General features: G+C 42.5%; 1 protein-coding gene across 1 annotated transcript in view; it reads left to right on the plus strand.

Annotated features, from left to right (window-relative positions):
* Positions 1-4,944, plus strand: part of LOC115459188 (phospholipid-transporting ATPase IA-like) — a 65,923-nt gene extending 60,979 nt beyond the window's left edge. The window contains exon 6 of the mRNA XM_030189049.1: positions 4,588-4,944. Coding sequence (XP_030044909.1) covers positions 4,588-4,783 — 196 coding nt within the window. The 3' untranslated portion in view covers positions 4,784-4,944. The remainder of the gene's footprint in view (positions 1-4,587) is intronic.
* The last annotated feature ends 15,306 nt before the right edge of the window (positions 4,945-20,250 follow it).

The raw sequence follows: 20,250 nt of genomic DNA on the forward strand, positions 1-20,250 counted from the left end.
TACTGACTTTGCCTGTGCCTGGATTACTCTCTTGACCTGCTGCCTGCCTGGCCGATACGTTCATCACCCTGCTTCCAGCTCCGTCCTCCGTCTCGTAAGTCCTGCAGGCCGCCTGCACCTAGGGGAACGGCGGTCAGCGCAGGTGAAACCCGGGGTTGTCCGGCTGCCAAGCAGAACCTGGTCCGAGTACAGGGCTCAGCAGCGCTCTACTTGGTACAAAAACTCACAAGTCTGACAGTCAGTGGCTTTTTTTTTGTTACATTTATACCCTGCGCTTTCCCACTCATGGCAGGCTCAATGCGGCAGGCAATGGAGGGTTAAGTGACTTGCCCAGAGTCACAAGGAGCTGCCTGTGACAGGAATCAAACTCAGTTCCTCAGCTCCCCAGGACTAAAGTCCACCACCCTAACCACTAGGCCACTCCTCCACTCCAAGGCTTCCCCTTGTCTGTCTCAATAGCAGAGTATGGACTTTTTCTCCAGGAACTTGTCCAGACATTTTTTTTAAAATCCAGATATGCTAATCACGGTTACCACATCCTCCGACAACGAGTTCAGAACTTCATAGTCTGCATCTTCCAGTGACAGAAAGTGAGTATTTCCTATGTAAGTGGGTGAATTATGTAGGTCTGTCCTGGATAGTATGGCCCCCTGGTCATAGGTGTGACCAAACTCACTCATAGGATGTCCCCTTGGTACAATCAGGATATTCTCCTTCTAAAGAGACAGTGTAGAGAATTAGAAAGAAAATTGTCTAGAAATGAATCTAGCATTATGTTCTCAAACATAATGCTTTGGTTGAAGGCTATAAAGGACCATTTACTATAAAGATCAAATTGGTTGTAGCCATGTGATTACCTATAAACTCTTTAGCTTGATAAGTAAGTAGACTTGTTCAACTGAATATTTAACATTAGCGACTGTAGCCAATCTGTCCGCTAGTCAATTAGCCACATTTTGAACAGAAAATAACTAAAATTTAGGGGGGGCTGTATTGCAACCTAGTGTTTACTAGCGATTGACAATACTTCAAGCAGCCTAGTCTGGTTGCTAGTATTTCAGCTGATAGACTGTGGTCCTCATTCCAACTACCCACTCATGATACTGTCAAATTCTTTTGCATAAAGAATTCTGTATCACATTTCATTTTGAATGTGAGTTATTTATTGAAAACTGCACCGACAGATTTGATTGATCTTCAAGTTCATATTTTGTTTGTTGGTTCAGGGTTCTCTTCCTAAGCAGAAAAGCTCTATAATACTTACCCTGATCCCTAAGAGCGCTTCAGCTTCCTTAGGTGATGCCTCTAACTGCAGACTAGTCGCTTCTATTCCACTGTTGACTAAGGTAATGGAGGGAATAGTTGGTACTCAACTAATGGATCACCTTTCCTCTTTCTCCCTGTCGCATAAATTCTATTATTAAATTTGTTTATTAAATTTAAACATTACAACAAGAAAATACTTGTTATTGAAATACAGCCATGATTCATAAGAGGAAATTAAACAACATTTAAGGAAATATCGTACAATTATACAGATATACAAACCGTATTCTATCAAATTCCTATAACATAATTTTTTTTGCTTCATTAGACCACATTAAGGCGAGAGAGGGGTCGGTGGAATTTAGAGAGGATTTAAAACAAGTATTTAACAAAATTAGGAAAAAAAAAAAAGATAGTGGCTTAACATTCCCACGTTATATTTATATCGTTACTGCTGCCTTGAATCAAGAAATGATTTAAGGTGTTCAGGTGAATAAAAGATGTATTTAATCTGACCCAATTTAACAATGCATTTACATGGAAATGCCAAGAAGAAGTTCCCTCCTATATCAGATGTTTTTGATTTTAATGCAAGGAAAGCTTTCCTTCTTTGTTGGGTAGATTTCGCTACATCAGGGAAAATCTGAACCTTAATTCCCCCAAAACAGGTTTTCAAGTTCTTAAAATAAAGTTTCATTATATTATTCAAATCCTGTTCAAAAATGAATGACACAATTAAAGTGGATCTTTCAGTATTTTCATCCAATGTCTGTTCCAGTATTGCCGAAATATTATTTAAGTCCAGATTGACTTCTTGAAGCTCTTGTTTTTTTCCCTTTCTCTCCCTTAGGAACAGGAATATAATATAATTTGTTTACTGGCGGAATAGCTTCCAAAGGAATTTGTAAAACTTCGTTCACATATCTTTTGAACATATCATAGGGAGTAATCCCAGGGAGATTAGGGAAATTTAACAAACGTAAATTTAGTCTTTTATTGAAATTCTCAATCTGTTCCATCTTTCTCCGAATGTCTATATTGTCTTTAATCACAGATAATCTAAATTCCTGTAAAGAGTCAACATTCTTTTGAACACTGAATTTTTTCAACAGTTTCTTCTTTAATTAAATCCACTTTAGAATTAAGTTCATGAAATTTACTATTAAAGGCTCTAATTTCACCTGATGTCTGATGTAAAGTTGTATCCATTTCATTCAGCTTCTTCCAAATCATCTCAAGATTTACCTCCGGTTCTTTTCCTGAGGCTCCTGCCTCTGCTCTTATCGTCTTCCTCAACGTTTCTTGACCCTCACTGGGAGCAGCAGCCAAAACACTTCCGGTAGGCTGCTGCTTCTCAACCAGACTCGTCGATGACGCTGGGCACGGAGGTTTCAGCATTGCTGGTGGTGAAAGAGACACCTCCTCTCCCAGCATGGTCTCCGCCTCTCCCGAGGGCTGCGCAACGGGATCCATGTCTCTGTTTCCGTGGGAAAGTGGCGAGAAGAAGCGCTCGAGCCCCGTGCGGAATGGGGAGGACGTCGAGGTAGGTGGGGGAGCTAACCTCGTAGACCCCTTTCGTTTGGTATGAGGCATCGTCACGGAAAAAACTTTAGCGCCAAACGGGACCCCAGAGCTGCCTCTCAACGCGTCCTGCTATGCCGCCATCTTGGTTCCGCCCCCCCTGTCGCATAAATTCTAGTCAGGTTTTAGGCTTGGTTGCAATACTGAGATAGTCCTGATCACCTTGGCATCTGGTTTCAGGAAATGAATTAGTCTAGGTTTTAAGATTTTGGTGATGCAGTTTGATATGTCCTGCGCCTTTGACCTCAGTAATCGTGAGCTACTTTTAGGCCTGTTGGACCAATTTTGATTAGGTGGGATGGTCTTCCAATGGTTCCGAGGCTTTCTGAAATCTAGATTGTATCAGGTGAAGCTGTCAGGTTTTCTCTTTCTTTCTGTCCTTGTCTCCTGACTGGGGGGTACCAGAGTGTTCACCATTACCTCCGATACTGTTCAGTGTCATGATGGCCCTGCTAGGTGAAAGACTTGAGGCAGCGGAGTTTCACACTTTCATTTATGCGGATGATGTCACAATCTGTCTCTCTTTCAACTCTAGTTTTTGCTGAAATTCTTTCTAAGGTCAGGCTTGGTCTTGATTTGCTGGAATCCTGGGCTTCTATGTTCAGGTTTAGGTTAGAGATAAGACTACATTTCTCATAATAACCAACCCTTTCAACCATAATGAGTGTGATAATTTTACCATTGACATGTATCCTATCCCCTAGACCATACTCTTAGAATACTGGATTTTCTGATAGTAAATAAATCCTTCAAGTCCCTTTGGAAGTTGCGAAGAATCAAATCATGTTTCTTGTCTGATGTCTTTAGATTGCTAGTTCAATCTTTTGTTTTAACTCTGTTTGATTACTGCAGTGGTATTTGTTGGATGTGAGGAGGGTATCCTAAAGAGATTGCAAGATGGCTCAAAATACAGCAGCTAGACTTGTCCTCAAAGCATCACAGTTTGATAGAGCCACTCCTTTACTATGTAAGCTGCATTGGTTATCTATCAAAACCTGAGTTATTTTCAAATCCTGTGTTTTTGTCTTTCAAATATTATATGGCATGACACCGGATTACATTCAGTCTTCAATAAATATTCCCATTCATAATTTCCCAAATTGCAAGAATGTGTGTTATAAGTTGGTTCATTCTACTGGCTTTAGATATCAAGGTACTTAATGGTGGAAAACTCTGCCTATTGCAATCAAATGTTAACCTTTGAAAGCTTTCCTCTTTGAAAGATTCCTACCCATTTATTAGAGTATGGTAGTTTGTAAATAGCTAACAATGGGCTGCTATTTAGTTCTTATCTATATCTTATTTTTTCCTTTGTGGTTACTTTGCTTGTTTTATTTTTTTGTTAGCCACATTGAACTTGAGTTTGTTTGGGATAATCTGGGGTATAAATGTCAAAAATAAACTATTCTTGGAGTGAAAAAACATTTCCTTCTACTTAAACGCATTTCCATGTAACTTCATTGAGTGTCCCCTAGTCTTTGTACTTTTTGAAAGAGTAAAAATGATTTTCTTCTATACCACTCAGGATTTTGTAGACCTCAAACATATCTCCCCTCATCTGTCTCTTTTCCAAGCTGAAGAGCCCTAACCTCTATAGCTTTTCATCATATGAGAGGTTTTCCATCCCCTTTATGATATTGTGACTTATCTCGACTTGTAATGACTTCGTCTGTAAGATGCTTTGTGTATGGTTTTGTAGCTTTTTATATGGTTAGTTAATGTATTATTGTTTTATTTCAGTACTGTTCCCCTGGGCCCTGATCAAATTCTTCTTCGAGGAGCACAGCTGAGAAATACACAGTGGGTTCATGGAATTGTTGTCTATACAGGCCATGATACAAAACTTATGCAGGTAGCATATATTTTCATTTTGAGCTATATGTTCGAGACCTGTGCTGTAGATTGGATAATACTTTGTTCTGTTCAAATGTTTTAAAAGTGTTTTTAAGACATGATATAATCACAGACTTGAATATGAGACAATATAAATACCACAGTTAACAATGATCTGTGCTTAAATATGCTAGGGATTTCACATCATAAGTCTATTTTATGTGTGTGGGCATCAAATTCAAGTCTTTCAACCAGTTGACCACAATACAGTAAACACAATATTGTTTTACATTGAAGTAGAGGGTGATACAAGAAGTATTTTACTTTGAATCACCACTGTGTGGTATTCCTCTCCAGAGATTTCTTATTTATAGAAATGTCATTAGCCATAACTTACAAGATAAGACAAAAATTATAAAATGAAGGAAGCTCAGAAAAAAGGAGAAAGCTATTGAGAATTCCTTTTGTTCAACCGAACCCTGACTTAGGAAAATATGAGAGGGAGGTTCTGGAAGCCAAATTTAGGCACTTAAGTAGAAAGCTGAAATACAGATCCTCCAGGGCAGCATTTTTCGGAAATGCTACCCGTTCCACACACAGAACCCAAGAGGCAGGGAGAGCTCAAAAGTGTCAATGTATAGTTGAGACAACAGTGCAGGGATGAGAGATTGATTTATTAATTTTATTTATTATTAGGATTTATTTACCACCTTTTTGAAGGAATTTACTGAAGGCAGTGTACAGTAAGAATAGATCAAACATGAGCAATAGGCAATTACAGCAGTAAAAATATTCAAATAACAATACAAAGTATGGCATAGTATACTACTTAAAATGTCAACACAATACGTAATAGAACATTTTAATTGACAGTGTAGGGTATAAGCAAAGGTTGAACATATAGAGAGGTAAGAGAGGTTAGAAAGTATGGTGACTAATTTTTAAAAAAGTTGCACATGAGGTCAGAGAGATGGTTAAATATTATCGCAGCTAGGGTAGGAGTGGTCCTACTGCAGTGTGTGCAGCCCATGTGTGTGTGTGAGACTAACAATTTAGTTATTTCTTCCATTAAAGGCCTGGTTGAAGAGCCAAGCTTTAACCTGCTTCCTGAAGTAGAGATAGTCTTGCAATCGGAGCCTTCCAGAGTGTGGTGGCTACTCTGGAGAAGGCTCACTTGTGAGATCCTATCGTGTGATGTCTTTTGGAGAGGGTATGGTTAGTGATAGTCCTTGAGAGGACCTTAGTGTCCTTGGAGGTGTGTAGAGGATTATGCTATTCTTTGGGTACTCGGCACTATTTCCTTTTAGAGCCTTGACGAGCAGACATAGAGTTTTAAATTTAGCCCTGTATTCTACTGGTAGTCAGTGAAGTTTTTCCAAAAATGGTGTGATGTGGTCTCATCACTTGCAATCTATTATTAGTCTTGCTGCAGTATTCTGAATCAATTGGAGCTGGTGCGGGCCACTTGTATTCAGACCGTTGTAGAGTGCATTACAGTAAAACAGTCTTGATATTATCATGGAATGCACAACTGGGATTTGTTAGGAACTGGGCAACATTCTGAGAAAGGAAGAGTCTATTCCAAAAGCATGGACTCCATCTTATACAGGATGGAACCAGGCTTCTGGCACTAACATTTAAACTAAAATGGGGGGGGGGGGGGGGGGAGGGAACCAACAGTGGCCTGGTGCACTTGGTTCAGTGTGAAGTACTTTTAGGCAATCCCAATAGAGAGATCTCAGCAATGGTGAAAGAGTGTTTAAGGGTAAAGCAGAGTAAAGGGTGCACATTATCCCTGTCAACTTCTAAGCAGCTTATAGATGCAAGGAAAAAAATACAGTTTGAAGTGTCTGCATACAAATGCTAGTAGCCAAAAAATAAGATAGGTGAGTTGGATTATATAGCACTAAATGAAGAGCTGGATATAATAGGCATCTCGGACCTGGTGAAAGGAGGACACTGTGTTAACAGGGTACAAATTCTATCACAGTGTTAGAGTAGATCAAATTGGGGGTGAGGGGGGTTGTGTTATATGTTAAAGAAGAAATTGAGTCAAACAGAATAAACATTCTGTATGAAACAGATAGTGGCATGGAATCGTTATGGATAGAAATACCATGTATGAAGGGAATGATTATTCTGGTAGGGTTGTACTACTGTCCACCAACAGTGAACAAGAAGCAGATCAAACTCTGTAGTCTGAACTAAAAGATTCACTCTACTTCGTGTTCACCGCCTTCTTGGAGTTTACAGGTTACCTGCCCTGTTTTCTTGGGTCTTGTTTCCTCTACCATCCACCAGGTCAGAATGAACAGACAGATAGATGAATAAATGTTTACAGAAATTGTGAAAGCTGGAAATTTGGGCAATAGTATTATAATGGGTGAATTGAATTACCCTAATATATTTCTTTAAGTTCTCTGTATTTAAAGGGATTTATCGTATACATACAGTAAAAGAGCACAACAGTATACACGCATAGCTGTAAAGGCAAAGCACTGAAAATGTACAACAAACAAAGAATAATAATTAAAAAAAAAAAAAAACCCCACCCCTCCCCCTAACCTACCCAAACATCAAATGAAATTCAAGCCTGTATTATGCAATAGTAGATGAATGATGTAGCCAAGTGAAGTTAAGGTATACAGAGCAAAAATTGTTAACCCAGTGAAACAAAGTCAAAGCTGTGCATAGTGTCAAACTGGTTCCCATACTTACAAAACATGCCACAGCCTTATGTTGCTTTTCAGCCACATTTCCTTCATACTGGCAAAATAAGCACACTGTATTCCACCACATATGGACATTAAGCTGATCTGGAGTTTTCCAATTATAAAGGATGTGATAAAACGCTATAGCAGTTATTATAGAAAGATGTGTGACCTGGTCATCCATGAGATCAACAGATTCCTCAAATAGATGAAAAAGTACCCCAGCGTATGTTCCAGAATATGTTAAGGTAGAAAAATCTGTATGGTGTTTTGCATCAGCTTGCCAAACATCAACCCAAAGTGCAATCAAAAAAGGAGATGATTCAGTGTGCCAATGTCCTGTCCATATGCCCAGCAAAGAGGTGAAAGCTTGTTAACAATTTTATGCGGCTTACTCGGAGTCCAAAGCACACTCCTTGCCACACAGTATAGTGTAGATGCACAGCATCATGATTGCTTGAGCCAAATCCAAGACCAATGAGCAGAGAAAATAGACTGGTGTGTCTCGCAAGACCATAGGTCACACAAACTCTGAGATGATTTAGACATGAGAATAAGAGATTTTACCACCTTGTACCATCTTGAAGCTTCACGGCCCACACTATGTATGTGAGCAGCAAGGTCATAGGTACTAGATTCTGGCTTCAGCTGATCCACATTAATCACTGTGCAATGCAACAAATGTTGAAGCTGAGCCCATCGATACCTCTGATGAAACGGTAACTCAAATTTGCATCTCCGGTGAAAGAGGGAAAAGGCATCTTGCTTAATAACATCTCCCACAGTATAAATATCTTTATAATCCATAGCTACCAGGTAATACATTTACCATCAATGCACAAAGAAGCACAAAGTGACCAATTAGTAGTCTCAACAAGCGGCACTTGCAATCTGGCATCCAATTGTTGTCAATCGAATTGAGAATAAAATTTTAGAAAAGAACCAGGCACACCCATTAAAGGGGGGCCGACCACAACCGGGCTGAAGGCCAGCAAAGACAGAAGTGTGGGGGAGGGTACAGGGAGGGCCTAGCTAGAGAGCAGAGGTAGTAATGGGAGGGAAACAAGGGGTAGCAAGGGGAGGGGGCAGGAAAAAAGGGGAGGAGCAAGGGAGGAGGAGAGAGGAATTTGAACTGCACAGGAAGTCCTTTTGAATTTGGAAGCAGGAGGGCGTTAGACTACAATGTTTACGCACAGCCAGCAATGGGTACACAGCAGCTTGACACATAACAGTTACAAGTTTGGGGTAACTACTGCTGCAGAAAGAGTTGTGTGGAAAATTATCAAGTTGATGCAAATGGTAGGCTTGCATGTGAGCAGCCTTGTTATAAGGAAACAACGTGTATACAGCTTGTCTCCTGGCTTGGGCGGCCGGGAGGCCTAGAACGTCATTTTGTAAATGTGGTAGGTGCCTCCTTCAACGGGAAACAACGTGTATACAGCTTGTCTCCTGGCTTGGGCGGCCGGGAGGCCTAGAACGTCATTTTGTAAATGTGGTAGGTGCCTCCTTCAACGGGAGACACCAAGTGACATCGGGTGCTTGGAAAACAGCACAGGGGGCCACAGGGGCTTGGTACGGCTTGGCCTGTGGCCCAGAATATGCAACTACGTGTAGAAGCTGTGTACCCGGGTAGAAATGCATGCTGGCATAATGATTAGTAGAAGATGTAATGTAATTTGTTTAAGTTGTAACAATTTTGATGTTCCTGGCTGCGGCCAAAATAAATCCAATTCTATCGAAGATATGGCTTGTAGTGTGGTATTGAAGGGGGCGGGGGTTGATACGTCTGAGTGTGTGCCGAATGCCCGAGTTGAGAACCAGGCACACCCATTAAAGGGGGGCCGACCACAACCGGGCTGAAGGCCAGCAAAGACAGAAGTGTGGGGGAGGGTACAGGGAGGGCCTAGCTAGAGAGCAGAGGTAGTAATGGGAGGGAAACAAGGGGTAGCAAGGGGAGGGGGCAGGAAAAAAGGGGAGGAGCAAGGGAGGAGGAGAGAGGAATTTGAACTGCACAGGAAGTCCTTTTGAATTTGGAAGCAGGAGAAGAGCAACGCCCACCCGCCCACCCACTTGAGAGGCAAGATTTGTCGCAGCGAGGCGTTAGACTACAATGTTTACGCACAGCCAGCAATGGGTACACAGCAGCTTGACACATAACAGTTACAAGTTTGGGGTAACTACTGCTGCAGAAAGAGTTGTGTGGAAAATTATCAAGTTGATGCAAATGGTAGGCTTGCATGTGAGCAGCCTTGTTATAAGGAAACAACGTGTATACAGCTTGTCTCCTGGCTTGGGCGGCCGGGAGGCCTAGAACGTCATTTTGTAAATGTGGTAGGTGCCTCCTTCAACGGGAAACAACGTGTATACAGCTTGTCTCCTGGCTTGGGCGGCCGGGAGGCCTAGAACGTCATTTTGTAAATGTGGTAGGTGCCTCCTTCAACGGGAGACACCAAGTGACATCGGGTGCTTGGAAAACAGCACAGGGGGCCACAGGGGCTTGGTACGGCTTGGCCTGTGGCCCAGAATATGCAACTACGTGTAGAAGCTGTGTACCCGGGTAGAAATGCATGCTGGCATAATGATTAGTAGAAGATGTAATGTAATTTGTTTAAGTTGTAACAATTTTGATGTTCCTGGCTGCGGCCAAAATAAATCCAATTCTATCGAAGATATGGCTTGTAGTGTGGTATTGAAGGGGGCGGGGGTTGATACGTCTGAGTGTGTGCCGAATGCCCGAGTTGTGGTTTTCAAGGGTGACAACGTGGAGGACCTGAAAAACATTTTGGTGAACCTGGAAGATGTACTGAGCCAATTTGACAAATTAAAGAGTAGTAAATCACCTGGACTAGATAGCATGCAGCCTAGAGTACTGAAAGAACTTGAACATGAAATTACAGATCTGCTGTTAGAGGTTTGAAAGTTTTATCTGTGTAGCCTGAAGTTGGCTTCATCCACATATCATTCAGAGTGCTTTTGATACCTCTTTATTTTAATATGCTCCATTTGCTGCAATGAATTGATTTCTAGTTAGCAATTTAATTATGTATGGCCTTTTTTTGTAGTTGTTTCTAGCCACCTGATGAAGGCTGTTTTTTGATGAGCCCTTAGTTTGGTGTGAGCCACTGTATCACTCTGGTGGAATATGTATACACAGCTATTTGATTAGTCACTATTTTTAGCACTAATGCACTTCTCATACGTCTTTTTCCTTATTAAACAACTTTTAATTTGCATGTATTATTCTGTTGTGTTTGTTTTCTTATTATTTGTGAAGTCATAACATATTTTGCATAGCTTTTCTTTCAAGTTGATTACACTTTTTCAAATTGCTGATTTCTCTGTCGATACTGCTCTCCTTTCACAGATTTGGTTGTTTGTCGTTGCGTCCTCATTTTTGCAAGCTCTTAGTATTTTGCCAATTTTCTGTAGGTTGATTGCAACGGATTTTGTCAGGTTGCAAAAAAGGGAAACAGTTGCTGCTGAAAGATGAATATCGTTTTCGGAAGGCACGGACTAATGTGGATGGGAGCACGACATAGCGTTGTCTAACAGCATTTTGTAAAGGATGTTTCAAAGTATGAGACCAAAGTGTAACCACTATTTCTGAACACAACTATGCGCGCCTGATGTATCCAAGAATAAAGCAGTTTGTACTGTTGCCAAGATGAGAAAATGTGCTGAACGGAAAAGCCAAGGCAGATTATATAACAGTATACCAATGGGATTTCTCTGAAGTCAGCTGTTCATCTTCCAGCATATATAGCTTCTTAACAGGCCGTAGAGTGCAGATGAAAGCATGCTCATCATCCTTATTCTAACCTTTGGACTTTTGCAGAGAATTGATATCCCAGTGGTCTTCGATTGACATCCAGAAATTCTAACTTCCTGCTATGGGATTCAGTGTTGATAATGAGAATCAGATACTGAGGTTTGGAACGAGTAAAAATTGACATCTTCTCGAGGCAAACCCTCACTGGTTCATTGACTGTACATTTAAAGTCACCCCGGAACTGAGTGGAGGAGTAGCCTAGTGGTTAGTGCAGTGGACTCTGATCCTGGGGAACTGGGTTCAATTCCCACGGCAGCTTCTTGTGACTCTGGGCCAGTCACTTAACCCTCCAGTGTCTCAGTTACAAATAAGTACCTGTATATAATACGTAAACCGCTTTGAATGTAGTTGGAAAAACCACAGAAAGGCGGTATATAAGTCCCATTCCCTTTCCCTTTTTCAAGATTTTTCGGTTCATACCTTAAATGACAGGACTGCAAACCATTAATTTATGTTCTTCTGAAGGACAAAAAGGAAGAAATCTACATGTGTGTGTTTAAAAATCTTTTGGACTTGAAGCCCGATTTGAACCCTCTAAGTTTGCTATCCAATTTTGAGAAAGCAAGTCAGAATGCAATGTCGTGTTTATTTCATCTAGGACAGTGTCTTTAAAGGAAAGTACATCATCCAGGTTTATCACAGGTGTAAAGAGATAATGAAGATATTAGGATTAATATAAAGATGCTACTTACATTGAGTTTCCTGCCATTAGAAGATGTCCCAGCAGGGTTTGAGAACATTGTCAAGACCTGTCCTCTTGAGATAACACCAGTGACTTGTTACTGGGAGAACAGTTTTATTGGTTATCAGTGTCAAAATCATAGAACCAAAGCCTTGTTATCCCAGTGCAATTTGGAATGTACAGAACTGTGTGCTGGTTGGTTTACCATGTACTAATAACTCTGCGGAAGCATGGCACCAATCATTCCAGCAAACCATCGACTGTCACCATTCATCAATACTTAAACTTGCCCTTTGTTTCAGGAGGGAACAAGATAAGTTTCTCGCTATCATTCAATACCTAGTGTCTTCTAAGTCAAAGTATATACAACTAGAGAGACAATTGAGGGTATTTGTTCCAATGTACAATGCAGATGATATCATTATCTTTAAAAAGTGTAGCACATAATCTGTCTATTTAGAGAATGATATAGTTTATCAAGATTTATATTGTATACACAGTATGAAAATGTCTTTTGATGCAGATTTTAGCATACTATTTATTGTGACATGCTATCTTAGCTCTGCCCCAGCATTATGTAAAATCCTATCTAGGTGATAGGTGAGGTCTGTCACCTTCTCCATTGGGCTCTTGAGATAGTTTCTTTTCATGCCCTCCAATCACTTTCACATGGATAATCCAACAAAAGGTTACACCACTGATTTTGTGCCACCAGGTTGCCCATCCAGTGGCTGACCACTGATTTTGTGCCACTGGGTTGCCCATCCAGTGGCTGACCAGGGTTGCACCTGCTTAGCTTCCTGCTTTTCTCCTGTGACATACACCTTCACCACTTGTGTGGCCCCACATAGGGAGAGCTTAATTTGCCATTTATCTAATCTGGAATACACACCTCCACCAGGCATTTGCCTCCAAAAAGTGGGGAGAGAGAGAAAGAGACTGACCACATTCATATATTATATATTATATATTATATATCTAATTGTCTAATTCTAAAATTGGGTTGGGGTCTTTCTCTCCATTGGGCTCTTGAGATAGTTTCTTTTCATGCCCTCCAATCACTTTCACATGGATTATGCAACAAAAGGTTACACCACTGATTTTGTGCCACCAGGTTGCCCATCTGGTGGCTGACCAGGGTTGCACCTGCTTAGCTTCCTGCTTTTCTCCTGTGACATACACCTTCACCACTTGTGTGGCCCCACATAGGGAGAGCTTAACTTGCCATGTATCTAATCTGGGATACACACCTCCACCAGGCATTTGCCTTCAGACGGGGGAGAGAGAGAAAGAGACTGACCCCATTCATATTATACCTCCAATCACTTTCACATGGATAATCCAACAAAAGGTTACACCACTGATTTTGTGCCACCAGGTTGCCCATCCAGTGGCTGACCACTGATTTTGTGGCACTGGGTTGGCCATCCAGTGGCTGACCAGGGTTGCACCTGCTTAGCTTCCTGCTTTTCTCCTGTGACATACACCTTCACCACTTGTGCGGCCCCACATAGGGAGAGCTTAACTTGCCATGTATCTAATCTGGGATACACACCTCCACCAGGCATTTGCCTTCAGACGGGGGAGAGAGAGAAAGAGACTGACCCCATTCATATTATACATCCAATCACTTTCACATGGATAATCCAACAAAAGGTTACACCACTGATTTTGTGCCACCAGGTTGCCCATCCAGTGGCTGACCAGGGTTGCAACTGCTTGGCTTCTTGCTTTTCTCCTGTGACATACACCTTCACCACTTGTGTGGCCCCACATAGGGAGAGCTTAACTTGCCATTTATCTAATCTGGGATATACACCTCCACCAGGCATTTGCCTCCAGAAAGTGGGGAGAGAGAGAAAGAGACTGACCCCATTCATATATTATATATTATATATCTAATTGTCTAATTCTAATTCTAAAATTGGGTTGGGGTCTTTCTCTCCATTGGGCTCTTGAGATAGTTTCTTTTCATGCCCTCCAATCACTTTCACATGGATAATCCAACAAAAGGTTACACCACTGATTTTGTGCCACCAGGTTGCCCACCCAGTGGTGGCCACTGATTTTGTGCCACTGGGTTGCCCATCCTGTGGCTGACCAGGGTTGCACCTGCTTTTCTCCTGTGACATACACCTTCACCACTTGTGTGGCCCCACATAGGGAGAGCTTAACTTGCCATTTATCTAATCTGGGATACACACCTCCACCAGGCATTTGCCTTCAGAGGGGGGAGAGAGAGAAAGAGACTGACCCCATTCATATATTAGATATCTAATTGTCTAATTCTAAAATTGGGTTGGGGTTTTTCTCTCCATTGGGCTCTTGAGATAGTTTCTTTTCATGCCCTCCAATCACTTTCACATGGATAATCCAACAAAAGCTTATACCACTGATGTTGTGCCATGAGGTTGCCCATCCAGTGGTTGACCACTGATTTTGTGCCACTGGGTTACCCATCCAGTGGCTGACCATGGTTGCACCTGCTTAGCTTCCTGCTTTTCTCCTGTGACATACACCTTCACCAATTGTGTGGCCCCACATAGGGAGAGCTTAACTTGCCATTTATCTAATCTGGGATACACACCTCCACCAGGCATTTGCCTTCAGAGGGGGGGAGAGAGAGAAAGAGACTGACCCCATTCATATATTATATATTATATATCTAATTGTCTAATTCTAATTCTAAAATTGGGTTGGGGTCTTTCTCTCCATTGGGCTCTTGAGATAGTTTCTTTTCATGCCCTCCAATCACTTTCACATGGATTATGCAACAAAAGGTTGCACCACTGATTTTGTGCCACCAGGTTGCCCATCCAGTGGTTGACTACTGATTTTGTGCCACTGGGTTGCCCATCCAGTGGCTGACCAGGGTTGCACCTGCTTAGCTTCCTGCTTTTCTCCTGTGACATACACCTTCACCACTTGTGTGGCCCCACATAGGGAGAGCTTAACTTGCCATTTATCTAATCTGGGATACACACCTCCACCAGGCATTTGCCTTCAGAGGGGGGGAGAGAGAGAAAGAGACTGACCCCATTCATATTATACCTCCAATCACTTTCACATGGATAATCCAACAAAAGGTTACACCACTGATTTTGTGCCACCAGGTTGCCCACCCAGTGGTGGCCACTGATTTTGTGCCACTGGGTTGCCCATCCTGTGGCTGACCAGGGTTGCACCTGCTTTTCTCCTGTGACATACACCTTCACCACTTGTTTGGCTCCACATAGGGAGAGCTTAACTTGCCATTTATCTAATCTGGGATACACACCTCCACCAGGCATTTGCCTTCAGAGGGGGGAGAGAGAGAAAGAGACTGACCCCATTCATATATTAGATATCTAATTGTCTAATTCTAAAATTGGGTTGGGGTTTTTCTCTCCATTGGGCTCTTGAGATAGTTTCTTTTCATGCCCTCCAATCACTTTCACATGGATAATCCAACAAAAGCTTATACCACTGATTTTGTGCCACCAGGTTGCCCATCCTGTGGCTGACCAGGGTTGCACCTGCTTAGCTTCCTGCTTTTCTCCTGTGACATACACCTTCGCCACTTGTGTGGCCCCACATAGGGAGAGGTTAACTTGCCATTTATCTAATCTGGGATATACACCTCCACCAGGCATTTACCTCCAGAAAGTGGGGAGAGAGAGAAAGAGACTGACCCCATTCATATATTATATATTATATATCTAATTGTCTAATTCTAATTCTAAAATTGGGTTGGGGTCTTTCTCTCCATTGGGCTCTTGAGATAGTTTCTTTTCATGCCCTCCAATCACTTTCACATGGATTATGCAACAAAAGGTTGCACCACTGATTTTGTGCCACCAGGTTGCCCATCCAGTGGTTGACTACTGATTTTGTGCCACTGGGTTGCCCATCCGGTGGCTGACCATGGTTGCTCCTGCTTAGCTTTCTGCTTTTCTCCTGTGACATACACCTTCACCACTTGTGTGGCCCCACATGGGGAGAGCTTAACTTGCCATTTATCTAATCTGGGATACACACCTCCACCAGGCATTTGCCTTCAGAGGGGGGGAGAGAGAGAAAGAGACTGACCCCATTCATATTATACCTCCAATCACTTTCACATGGATAATCCAACAAAAGGTTACACCACTGATTTTGTGCCACTGGGTTGCCCATCCAGTGGCTGACCAGGGTTGCACCTGCTTTTCTCCTGTGACATACACCTTCACCACTTGTTTGGCTCCACATAGGGAGAGCTTAACTTGCCATTTATCTAATCTGGGATACACACCTCCACCAGGCATTTGCCTTCAGAGGGGGGAGAGAGAGAAAGAGACTGACCCCATTCATATATTAGATATCTAATTGTCTAATTCTAAAATTGGGTTTGGGTTTTTCTCTCCATTGGGCTCTTGAGATAGTTTCTTTTCATGCCCTCCAATCACTTTCACATGGATAATCCAACAAAAGCTTATACCACTGATTTTGTGCCACCAGGTTGCCCATCCTGTGGCTGACCAGGGTTGCACCTGCTTAGCTTCCTGCTTTTCTCCTGTGAGATACACCTTCGCCACTTGTGTGGCCCCACATTGGAAGAGCTTAACTTGCCATTTTTCTAATCTGGGATACACACCTCCACCAGGCATTTGCCTTCAGAGGGGTGAGAGAGAGAAAGAGACTGACCCCATTCATATATTAGATATTATATATCTAATTGTCTAATTCTAAAATTGGGTTGGGGTCTTTTTCTCCATTGGGCTCTTGAGATAGTTTCTTTTCATGCCCTCCAATCACTTTCACATGGATAATCCAACAAAAGCTTATATCACTGATTTTGTGCCAACAGGTTGCCCATCCAGTGGCTGACCAGGGTTGCACCTGCTTAGCTTCCTGCTTTTCTCCTGTGAGATACACCTTCACCACTTGTGTGGCCCCATATAGGGAGAGCTTAACTTGCCATTTATCTAATCTGGGATACACACCTCCACCAGGCATTTGCCTCCAGAAAGTGGGGAGAGATAGAAAGAGACTGACCCCATTCATATATTATATATTATATATGTAATTGTCTAATTTTAAAATTGGGTTGGGGTCTTTCTCTCCATTGGGCTCTTGAGATAGTTTCTTTTCATGCCCTCCAATCACTTTCACATGGATAATCCAACAAAAGCTTATACCACTGATTTTGTGCCACCAGGTTGCCCATCCAGTGGCTGACCAGGGTTGCACCTGCTTAGCTTCCTGCTTTTCTCCTGTGATGTACACCTTCACCACTTGTGTGGCCCCATATAGGGAGAGCTTAACTTGCCATTTATCTAATCTGGGATACACACCTCCACCAGGCATTTGCCTCCAGAAAGTGGGGAGAGAGAGAAAGAGACTGACCCCATTCATATATTATATATTATATATCTAATTGTCTAATTCTAAAATTGGGTTGGGGTCTTTCTCTCCATTGGGCTCTTGAGATAGTTACTTTTCAAGCCCTCCAATCACTTTCACATGGATTATGCAACAAAAGGTTGCACCACTGATTTTGTGCCACCAGGTTGCCCATCCAGTGGTTGACTACTGATTTTGTGCCACTGAGTTGCCCATCCAGTGGCTGACCAGGGTTGCACCTGCTTAGCTTCCTGCTTTTCTCCTGTGACATGCACCTTCACCACTTGTGTGGCCCCACATAGGGAGAGCTTAACTTGCCATTTATCTAATCTGGGATACACACCTCCACCAGGCATTTGCCTTCAGAGGGGGGGAGAGAGAGAAAGAGACTGACCCCATTCATATTATACCTCCAATCACTTTCACATGGATAATCCAACAAAAGGTTACACCACTGATTTTGTGCCACCAGGTTGCCCATCCAGTGGTGGCCACTGATTTTGTGCCACTGGGTTGCCCATCCAGTGGCTGACCAGGGTTGCACCTGCTTTTTTCCTGTGACATACACCTTCACCACTTGTGTGGCCCCACATAGGGAGAGCTTAACTTGCCATTTATCTAATCTGGGATACACACCTCCACCAGGCATTTGCCTTCAGAGGGGGGAGAGAGAGAAAGAGACTGACCCCATTCATATATTATATATCTAATTGTCTAATTCTAAAATTGGGTTGGGGTCTTTCTCTCCATTGGGCTCTTGAGATAGTTTCTTTTCATGCCCTCCAATCACTTTCACATGGATTATCCAACAAAAGGTTATACCACTGCTTTTGTGCCACCAGGTTGCCCATCCAGTGGTGGCCACTGATTTTGTGCCACTGGGTTGCCCATCCAGTGGCTGACCAGGGTTGCACCTGCTTTTTTCCTGTGACATACACCTTCACCACTTGTGTGGCCCCACATAGGGAGAGCTTAACTTGCCATTTATCTAATCTGGGATACACACCTCCACCAGGCATTTGCCTTCAGAGGGGGGAGAGAGAGAAAGAGACTGACCCCATTCATATATTAGATATCTAATTGTCTAATTCTAAAATTGGGTTGGGGTTTTTCTCTCCATTGGGCTCTTGAGATAGTTTCTTTTCATGCCCTCCAATCACTTTCACATGGATAATCCAACAAAAGCTTATACCACTGATGTTGTGCCATGAGGTTGCCCATCCAGTGGTTGACCACTGATTTTGTGCCACTGGGTTACCCATCCAGTGGCTGACCATGGTTGCACCTGCTTAGCTTCCTGCTTTTCTCCTGTGACATACACCTTCACCAATTGTGTGGCCCCACATAGGGAGAGCTTAACTTGCCATTTATCTAATCTGGGATACACACCTCCACCAGGCATTTGCCTTCAGAGGGGGGGAGAGAGAGAAAGAGACTGACCCCATTCATATTATACCTCCAATCACTTTCACATGGATAATCCAACAAAAGGTTACACCACTGATTTTGTACCACCAGGTTGCCCATCCACTGGCTGATCACTGATTTTGTGCCACTGGGTTACCCATCCAGTGGCTGACCAGGGGTGCACCTGCTTAGCTTCCTGCTTTTCTCCTGTGACATACACCTTTACCACTTGTGTGGCCCCACATAGGGTGTGCTTAACTTGCCATTTATCTAATCTGGGATACACACCTCCACCAGGCATTTGCCTTCAGAGGGGGGAGAGAGAGAAAGAGACTGACTCCATTCATATATTATATATTATATATCTAATTGTCTAATTCTAAAATTGGGTTGGGGTCTTTCTCTCCATTGGGCTCTTGAGATAGTTTCTTTTCATGCCCTCCAATCACTTTCACATGGATAATCCAACAAAAGCTTATACCACTGATTTTGTGCCACCAGGTTGCCCATCCAGTGGCTGACCAGGGTTGCACCTGCTTAGCTTCCTGCTTTTCTCCTGTGAGATACACCTTCACCACTTGTGTGGCCCCATATAGGGAGAGCTTAACTTGCCATTTATCTAATCTGGGATACACACCTCCAGCAGGCATTTGCCTTCAGAGGGGGGGAGAGAGAGAAAGAGACTGACCCCATTCATATATTATATATCTAATTGTCTAATTCTAAAATTGGGTTGGGGTCTTTTTCTCCATTGGGCTCTTGAGATAGTTTCTTTTCATGCCCTCCAGTCACTTTCACATGGATAATCCAATAAAAGCTTATATCACTGATTTTGTGCCACCAGGTTGCCCATCCAGTGGCTGACCAGGGTTGCACCTGCTTAGCTTCCTGCTTTTCTCCTGTGAGATACACCTTCACCACTTGTGTGGCCCCATATAGGGAGAGCTTAACTTGCCATTTATCTAATCTGGGATACACACCTCCACCAGGCATTTGCCTCCAGAAAGTGGGGAGAGAGAGAAAGACTGACCCCATTCATATATTATATATTATATATTATATATTATATATTATATATTATATATTATATATCTAATTGTCTAATTCTAAAATTGGGTTGGGGTCTTTCTCTCCATTGGGCTCTTGAGATAGTTTCTTTTCATACCCTCCAATCACTTTTACATGGATTATGCAACAAAAGGTTACACCACTGATTTTGTACCACCAGGTTGCCCATCCAGTGGCTGATCACTGATTTTGTGCCACTGGGTTACCCATCTGGTGGCTGACCAGGGTTGCACCTGCTTAGCTTCCTGCTTTTCTCCTGTGAGATACACCTTTACCACTTGTGTGGCCCCACATAGAGTGAGCTTAACTTGCCATTTATCTAATCTGGGATACACACCTCCACCAGGCATTTGCCTTCAGAGGGGGGAGAGAGAGAAAGAGACTGACCCCATTCATATATTATATATTATATATCTAATTGTCTAATTCTAAAATTGGGTTGGGGTCTTTCTCTCCATTGGGCTCTTGAGATAGTTTCTTTTCATGCTCTCCAATCACTTTCACATGGATAA

This window comes from Microcaecilia unicolor, unplaced genomic scaffold (genome assembly GCF_901765095.1).
Source record: "Microcaecilia unicolor unplaced genomic scaffold, aMicUni1.1, whole genome shotgun sequence".
In the NCBI taxonomy this organism is placed as follows: Eukaryota; Metazoa; Chordata; class Amphibia; order Gymnophiona; family Siphonopidae; genus Microcaecilia; species Microcaecilia unicolor.